The sequence below is a fragment of the Vigna unguiculata genome, chromosome 8, assembly GCF_004118075.2.
Source record: "Vigna unguiculata cultivar IT97K-499-35 chromosome 8, ASM411807v1, whole genome shotgun sequence".
Classification (NCBI taxonomy): Eukaryota; Viridiplantae; Streptophyta; class Magnoliopsida; order Fabales; family Fabaceae; genus Vigna; species Vigna unguiculata.
In genome coordinates this window covers 1977799-1986692 of record NC_040286.1, presented here as the reverse complement: position 1 = coordinate 1986692, position 8894 = coordinate 1977799, and the positions used below count along the sequence as shown (strand labels likewise).

The following is an 8894-nucleotide window of genomic DNA, read 5'->3' as shown; positions in this document are numbered from 1 at the left end:
AAAAAAAAACACTTACAATCATACTTACTTTTTAGTTAAAATATTTTATTTATATTTTCATCCAAAACACAATATAAATTGAATCAATCTTTAATAACATTCCAAAGTTAATCCAATTTAATAAATACATCCTCTGCGCAAAAGAAACGTGTTATAGCCGAGCATGGGTAATCTCCAATAGCTGGGAGCGGAACCTTCCCCTCGAAACTTGTTGGACTCGAACCAGCACCTCTGCGCAAAAGACAGACCAGATGAACTACCTTTCTTCGACTCGTGGCTTGACCTGGTTCGTTGCGCGACCTACATCCAGGGGGGTCCTTCACTTCAATATGGGTGTGATTTTGACCCCGTTCCAACCTAGCTAAAAATCCAATGGGACGCCCCAATTGTTCCAGATGACTAAGCACATAAGGAACGTGTGATAGGTAGTATAGAGCATAAGGAACACAAATAGATATTTGTTGAGCACGCGCAAAAAGTAAAGGACGATGATCTCTGATTTTGCACCTTCTAACATCTCGAATTGAGAAAGTTTCGTCACGCTCTTTCATTCACGATTTTATGTTCTCGTCGCTTCTTCCCCTCGTTCCTTTTCTCTTGGACATCTCACTTGAAATGCATTCATTCCTTTCGATTTTGTACTCAAGTACATGAACACTAACCCAATCTCAATAAATACAGGGAACGCAACTAAATCTTTGAACTCGAGTATCCTTTTAGCATAGCTTTCATCAGAACTAGGCAACTTTCTTTTCTTCTCTTATGAAATTCAAGATCTTCCCTTGAGAACGCATATCTGATACCCTTTGGTCCTCACGGACCTTGTTTTCTTTAGAGCCTTTTCCTACTATCATACAAATCTTTTACTTACCTTTTATTTATTTCAAAATTTCATACACATACTTATTGCTTTTTGAAAAACCCATTTTAAAAATACATGACATATTTGTGAGCTGTAGAAAGTTAGACTTTTTTTAATTTTCTTTATTATGATTGTTTTCAGTTTGTATTGGACTTGATTGAAATTCTTGTGTGACCCATCATTTGTGTATAACACTTTTCCTTCCATTTTGGGAAACACAAAAAAGTATTTAATTGGATTCAATAACATCGTCATCTAGACTGTTTATTGCTACACCTCCCTTTTTTTTTCTTCCTGTACCTCATAAATTTCATAAACCCTAAATTATTTCTTATTAAAATTATAACAAAAAGAAATAGTTTCTAAATCGTATAATCTAAAATATATTAAAAAAACCCATTTTGAATTATACAACCTGAGATATTTTAAAATATCTTTCGATCTCAAACGTATTTAAAAAAATTGCATTTCGAAATACATATTTGAAAAGATATTTCCGGCGGATCGGTGAATTCGGAACTTTGATAATTATTTAATCCGGAAGTGTTTTATAATCCGGAACCGTTGGTCATTCATAGTAAGTTGGATTCTATTAAAAAAAATAGATCAAGCGTTGAGGGTGGAAGAGTAGAGATGAAGAAATTTTATTATGATGTCTTCATTTATTGGACATATTGCAAATCATAACCAGTAAAATGTTAAAGTGACTGTCAGATCAATATCCAATTCTCCATTGGTTTTCTATATCAATCTCTTTTTGACAAATAGCTTATGCTCGATGTGAGCACTTACATGTGACAATTCACTGCCATATAAAAAAATTACTTTCCAATATCATAACTCAATAGGTAGAGTCAATATTCTTGATAGATGATGTTTTAGTTGCCTTGCTGAATGATCAAGTCCAAACTCGTGAATCATTCTCGGGTAGTCCTTTCAAATTGAATATCGGTATTTATAGTTACCTGTTAGATTGCAACTTTTATGCTTATATCTTTCCTTTTTTCACATTTACATTTGTCTTCCTCTCAGATGTCCAAGTGTAATAGTTTTAAAACTTTTAGTAAATGGACAACGGAATGTTAAAAATTGTGATATTTTAAAACTAACTTTTAGTTAGCAGAGAAAGTAACTACCAAATTTCTATTTAGAGTACAATTCAAGCGATACAATAATAGTAAACAAATTGCTCTTATTTTTGGTTCCTGGATTCTAATATAATTCTCCAAAAAGGAAATGTCGTAAAAGCACACAATAGTAGTAAAAACGTTTTTAAAGAGTAGGGTGTATTTTACAATATTTATTTTGACAGTGGTAATTCAAATGCGTGCAATGATGCTCATATATCTAATAGGTAAACAAAAAAAAAAAAACAGAAATGATGGGTGGGGTGTAAATGTGTAATGTACTAATGTGGTTTCGTTCCCTCTTTTTCTGGGAGACTTTTGGAGAGAGTAGGGGAATTGAAGAAGGTAAGGGGTACTTCTACCTAACAAAATCTGTTACAAAAGACCTAATGTTAGCGTGGAAAAAGGAAATGTCAAATTCCAATGAAGGAACAAATCATTCAATAGACTTAAACACACATCTAGCCTACAATAAATTGATTCCATGAATTCTAATTAAACTTCCTATATTACATTACAATAACAAAGGCCACTTTCATTAAAGGTCAATAGTGATTCCAATAGATCCGTATACAAATGAACGGATCCCAAAAAAAAAACGATATAAAAAAGAATGCATTACCTCAGACAGCTTGGTGTGCACTGCCACATTTAACACAACCGCTCACAACACTTGGTTGTTGCTATTTCATTACTTTCAAGTCAAGAATCTTCTAACGGGATGCTATTCGCTTTCATATGCATTTTCATTTGGAATTCCAAATTATATCCATAAAGCCCCTTTGATAATAGAAGGGAATCTTTCTTGCTTGGATGGTTGACCTTGCCATCATATTAACAATTTTTATCACTCTCAAAATGCAAATGTACATGAGAGCTCAGTCGTCACTTCCACTGCTAACTCTACCTGAAATTAGAATAACAAATATTGGGTTATATTTGGACACGTCTATCAAAGGAAGATAGGCAACATCCAAGGGTTATCAAAACACCTAATGATCTTTTCCCTTCCATGGCTTCTTTCTTCTCTTGGCAACTTGAGCACAGAAAAGGACCATCCCAGGGACGAAATTTTCCAGAGTTGGGTGCACCCTCATGTATTGAAATGCCCTCTCCAGGTTTTATCTCTACTTGACACACTGCACACATAAACAACTTAAACATGTTGCAGATTGGATATTTAGTATGGAACCTGCGATTTAGACAAACATTATACTGTCAGGAGAAAAAACTAGAGTGCAAGTGGTTAACTTAGACGAGTTGTTGCAAAAGTAGACCTCTCAGAAAGCATGGCAGATCCTTCTTCATACAATTCCACAACAACATCTGGCTCAACGTAATCTTTGTCGTTATAAGAAGATGATTCAGAAGACTTTCTACGAAACATGGACTTGAGCATTCCCTTCTTCTTTGTATGTGATGCAGAAACAGATGGCTTTTCCTGAGGTAATATATCAACAACGATGCAGGTTGTATCATCTCTAAGTCCCTTTGCTTGTACAGCTTCCTAAAGATAGAAAGAGACAAAGTACAAACGGGACAAAAACATAACTACCGGCACCATATAACAGTTATCAAGGAAGCTAAGCAAATCTGCAAACAATGTATCTTATGATGTTTGAGTCAAGATTACTATTACACCAATCAAGAAACCAGCCCCAGGAAGCAAAATGATTCAGAATTTGTACATTAATCTCACTTTAACAATATGTGGTGCTGCGGCATCAGGTGGCATTCCACGACAACAATCAAGTGCTGCTTCTGCAGGTAGAGAATCCCAAACACCATCACTGCAGATAACAAGCCGGCCTCCAGCAGTGGACAACTAAATAAAGATAAAAAAAAAGATGGGGAGAGGAAAAGGAATAAATTAAATTCTTCGTTTAAAAAAAGAAGAGACCAATGGATAACATTGACACAAAAGATAAATTCACAACAAAAGAATCCAATAATTTGATCCACACAATGTCCTGTACCATCATGCCGATGGCAGAAATACTTGCTTAGAAGAGTTGAAGCAAATGAAAATCCGAGTAGAATCGAACAGAAGAACATAAAGGAACTATGTAAACCCTTTAAAGCAAAAAGTGTGCAAGAGAAAAGTTACTGATCAACAAAAGTAACTGCTTGAAGTGACGTAGTGTTAGTGACTAACCTTCACTTGCTTTACATGCGGTACAGGGACAATAAATTCACCAACATCCATATCTCCAATAGATCGTGAGAGACACAAGCCACCGGGCCAACATCTCAAAGGACCAACCTAAAATAAAAGTTAATCTAGTCAGGCATATTGGTATGACAAACACTTCTTACAAAGAGAATATTGGTAAACAACAAATATCGTCTGTATAGTACAAAACCTAAACAGTGTTCCCAAAAGATTGTAGAAGTTTTAATGAGGTACTATGCTTTTATGTTGATATGGTCTTATCACCCAATGTACCCTTGCCTCTCAGTTCTCCAGGTTCGTCTAGTTTACTTCTTAACCTCTTTTTTATGTAGCGTAATAGGGCAAGTATATGTACCAAAAATAGAAGGAATCGAATACAAAACAAGCCGTTCTCTATTTTATTTTATGGCCATAGGGAGCGTAGTTGAAGCTTATTATGGAGTAAATACCACTTAAGTTAAAAGGGCTCATGATTAAAACGGAATGTACCTCTGCACCTCCCCCTGTATTTAGCCGACCAACTTCACCACCGCTAGAGGTGATCCGCACCCTTCTGATGTAAGTAAAAGAAGGCAAGTCTGTGTTATAACAGAGAAATTCCAAATAGTTGTTGAAAAGGAAAAAACATTCAATTAACAACGTACTCCTCTTCATTCGTGTCTAGCCTGTGATCTGCAGACAAGTAATAAATCTCACCATCAGAAGATTCAAGTACACAACGGGAATCGCCAACTGATGCAACTGTTACAACCCAACCTTCTATAATCACAAAGGTAACAGTTGTTCCAGATTTTTGTCCTGAAAAAAACATTATAGCAAAGAGGAAAATTTAAATACTATCATCAGTCAAGCTCAGGTACTCCATACTAATTACTTTTATTAGTAAATGACATTCTTTATCAACAATCTAATACAAAATATGCAAACAACTAGCATTATGTTTTAGATCTTGGTCGCAGTGCAATTGTAGTCACAATCATGTTGCAGTTTGATGCAAATCAAACGGTGCCAGCAACTGCAGTGTATCATGTGATGCAATCTCTAACTTAACTCCTAAGCCAACTCTACTGTCCATGTAAATAAACAAATAACAGTAATCATGCATTAGACAATCTTAATGGTCAAGCTTAAGTAAAAATATTACCAATATGGCCAATTAACCCCCCTCTAACAACATAAGGCAATTACCGCCCCTCTCCCAACAAGAGCTAGGGGAAAAAAACTTGGGAAAGATGTTACAAAAGCAATAAATGAATTCAGTATGTTCAATTCTAGAATCTCTCAATCTGAAACTAAGCAAAATTCATTAAAATTCCAAAAAGGGGAAATTACGTAAATATTTTTCACAAAGGTAACAACACACTTAACTAGCAGACTCAAGAAAGTATGAAACTGCACAAGTTGCACCTATCATTGTTTTCAAGCAGCGCCAGTAGCAAACCTTCTTATAGAGGTTAGAAATATGAAATTTACACCAAGGTTTCAAAATAAGGTCAAGCTTTTCCTTATCATTTATTGTTTAACATTTTAACTTCAAACGTTGGATGAAAATTCAAGTGAGAAATATGTATAAATATTTTTAGTGATAGTAACATGGATATTGAAGTTGCTGTACATGAATTCCCTCTTACACAAATACTTAACAAAGGACAAATCAAACTAAAAGGAATTAACAACTCGTACCTTTCTCTTGAAAATCTTTATCAGTTTTTATAAAGCCAGCAACTAAAGCCCTGGGCAATGCCGCTACCCACTCACTTCTGTTAAGATCTGGAGGAATTGCGCTTAAAACATTATTTAGAAGATTCTCCTTAGTATAAATAGCAGCAGCAGATCCATTGTGTCCATCAAACACCTGTAAAACCTCTACATCAGAAAATGAAACCACAGAAAACTGAAAAAAAGAACAATAACAATAAATAAATAACAGTGCAAAGAGTTATAAACGTTCAGAGGGTAAATGGCTATAGTCCTTCCTGTGATCCAACTAAAATCACTACACAAAAACAAATCTGGAAAATAAAATGAAAACTGAGGCAAAAACACCTTGAAAATGTCAGTCCTTCACATAAACGTGGCCATAAAATCAATATGTAACTTACTAAAGTCTTTCCACAGTCTAATTCAGCCATAAACTCAAGTAAATCAAATATAAGAATGAAAACAACATAATGGATTCTAAATAAATTTACGAAAATAAGTCAAAGTTCATAAGCCTGAAATTATAAGGATTCTCTCGTTCATAATGTCCCGTGCCATAGAATGATATATCATATTAAAATCTAGTGACAAGTTTCAGGCCTCAAATCCTATATAAAAAACATGTCATTCAATCTGGAAAGGAAGGCCGTCAGAAACATACCCCAAAAACTGAATATGTAGACACCCCATCCCCCACCATCCTTTGGCATTCTGTTTTCACCAGGGTTAAATCCTCCCCTTTCTTGCTTTGGCCAGCTTGACCATGAGCAATCTCAGGATTCTCAATTTTCTCATGAGCCAATTCACGCTTCAGGAGCACCGAAAGAGGAACTGATTGCTGTTCACTCCTGGCAGCCATTTCTCTCGCTCCCACTCAATCTTTAAATTCCAAATACCTCTACCACACCACAACAACAATTATAAGAAGTAGAGCAGCAACAACACCAATAACAACACGTCCTTTGCAACTTTAAACCTCCTCCATTCCGTGCAATTAAATGCAATCCTAAATAAGGAAACAAACAAACGCGCGTTAATTAATAAGCAAATAAATCAAAACTTTAACGGCAATTTCTATATTTCACAATTAATCCAACATTTTCATGCAAATTAAGAGAAAAACCTATGTGGCTACAATCAAGATCGCAATGCATTCAGAATGAAGAGAGTGAGGAAACAATCATATCAACACCACCACATGAAAAAACATAAATAAATTAATAAACAAATAAACAAATAAATAAATAACTTCGAACGTTCATCGTTGTTCGAGCAGATAAAGAGAAACGCAACAAGAGATTCAATTAAACCGATAGAAATACATCAATGAGGCAGAAATAAATTGGCGAAAATAGAATATCTTTGAATTGCAAATCGGAATCGAGGATTTACAGTGGAGAACAAAAACGGCGATGAGGTTCACACGCAAAAATGTGGAGACACGCTGAATTGGATTATTCTGTGTGATCGAGAAACACGGATCCCAACGTCCTGCAAATATTCCATTGTTGGTTTTCGTTGATACAGACAAAGAAAGAAAGAGAAGGAAAAATAGAAGCATAAAAATGAACCATTTCATTTTGAAAGAAGAAAAATTACACAAAGCATGATGCAATGACGTGGCAAAAACGCATCGTTTTCACTTGGCTCGGCTCTGTGTGAGCCAGAGCTTAGAGATTGGAGAGTATTCACTTTCTCTTGCACCTACTTGCTAAATATTACTCATCATTTTTATTTGTTCAAAAAAATTAATTTAATTTATTTATAATTTAAATTTTATGGTAATATACAGATATATATATTTTGTAATATAAAAAGAAAATAAAAAATTGTTATGTTTCTTAAACTTTATATTTTTTTAAAAAAAATTAGATAAAAAGTAAAGTATTGTGTTCATTTCTTGTAATGAAGTTAAATGGACTTTATTACTAATGATTTTCTTAAAAAATGTGATATTAGTTTTTTTATAGATTATTAGAGGATTCATATTTATATATCCACTATTTAAGTTTATCGATATGATTAAATATATTTTTAATTCATAAATTTTGATATAAAATTAGGATTCGATTTTATTTGTTTTAATCTAATAATACTCCTTTTAATCTAAATGTTTAATTTTTGTTTTCAAGTGATGCACGGTATTTCAGATTAATTATTTATCTTTTTTATTTGGGTTAACTAATTCTAAAAGTAAAATATTTATTTAATGTACCGTCAAAAAAACTCAATCAAATAAAAAAATTAGAAAAATTATATATTAGAACAAAATTATAGATTTTCTAAAATACATGTTTATATTTTAAGAGAATGAAAAAAATATTCAAGTGAAAGAAAAATGTTTATGTGGATTGTTGTGACTTGTGTACTGAATTCTTGGACAGTTTGAAGGCTGAATTGGTCCTAAATTTGCTTCTGATGTGATTCCTTATAATCAAATCAAATGAAAAAAAATAATAATAATGGTTCGGAAACGTGCTTTTGATTGCTTTGTTTTTGTTGCTTTATTATCCGAATTGGCGCCAGTTAAGGCCAGAAGGACTTATTTGGCAGAAATCCATTTGGCATAGGGTGTCATGCAAGGCACAACCTTCTTGGAAAAGTATGTATTAATGTACACATCAAAAGTTTATTTGGCCGGATTAGAAAAAAGTTTCTTCAGAAATAATCACGGTTGTGGCGTTGACTGAAGTGCTTTTGTGTTTTACTGTTATGTGTCAGGCTGTTTGGAACAAGGAATTATCCGTAAAAAAAAAAAGCAAAAACATGATTGCATAACTAAATAGATGAAAGGTAAACATTTAAAGTAAATATGAATAGGGATAAAATAATTAATTTCTTTATATATATATATATATATATATATATATATTTCATATTTTTTATCAAATTAATTTAATATGAATTAAGTAATGCAGGATTGTTCTAGCTTAATTATTGTGTTTTGAACTAAAGAATTTGCGGGTTGTGAACTAAACAGATATTTAATATTGAGAGTTTCTAATATATAATTACATTACTTCTATCACCT

General features: G+C 33.4%; 1 protein-coding gene across 2 annotated transcripts; it reads right to left on the bottom strand.

Moving 5' to 3' along the window:
• Positions 1 to 2402: 2402 nt before the first annotated feature.
• LOC114195688 (probable protein phosphatase 2C 12) lies at positions 2403 to 7419 on the bottom strand. Of its 2 annotated transcripts, none has more exons than XR_003606529.1 (10): positions 7256 to 7419; positions 6525 to 6869; positions 5846 to 6017; positions 4807 to 4960; positions 4652 to 4715; positions 4145 to 4252; positions 3678 to 3814; positions 3267 to 3496; positions 2982 to 3181; positions 2403 to 2896 (listed from the first exon to the last, which is right to left on the bottom strand). XR_003606529.1 is itself a non-coding variant. In XM_028086232.1 (10 exons), the coding sequence occupies exons 2-10, from the start codon at positions 6720 to 6722 to the stop codon at positions 2868 to 2870; spliced, it is 1281 nt and encodes a 426-aa protein (XP_027942033.1). In that variant the 5' UTR covers positions 6723 to 6869; positions 7256 to 7419; the 3' UTR covers positions 2403 to 2867. The 2 variants fall into 2 exon arrangements, 1 of the variants encoding a protein (XP_027942033.1); XM_028086232.1 differs by having other exon boundaries at positions 3689 to 3814.
• Positions 7420 to 8894: the final 1475 nt, after the last annotated feature.

Bases quoted from the DNA above. Each gene is read 5' to 3' on its own strand.
- LOC114195688 (XM_028086232.1), bottom strand. From the start codon at position 6,722: ATGGCTGCCAGGAGTGAACAGCAATCAGTTCCTCTTTCGGTGCTCCTG. The intron at 6,018-6,524 runs GTATGTTTCTGA...GAGGTTTTACAG, and splicing joins CTACATATTCAGTTTTTGGG to GTGTTTGATGGACACAATGG. The intron at 3,497-3,688 runs GTGAGATTAATG...TTCTATCTTTAG, and splicing joins CAGCACCACATATTGTTAAA to GAAGCTGTACAAGCAAAGGG.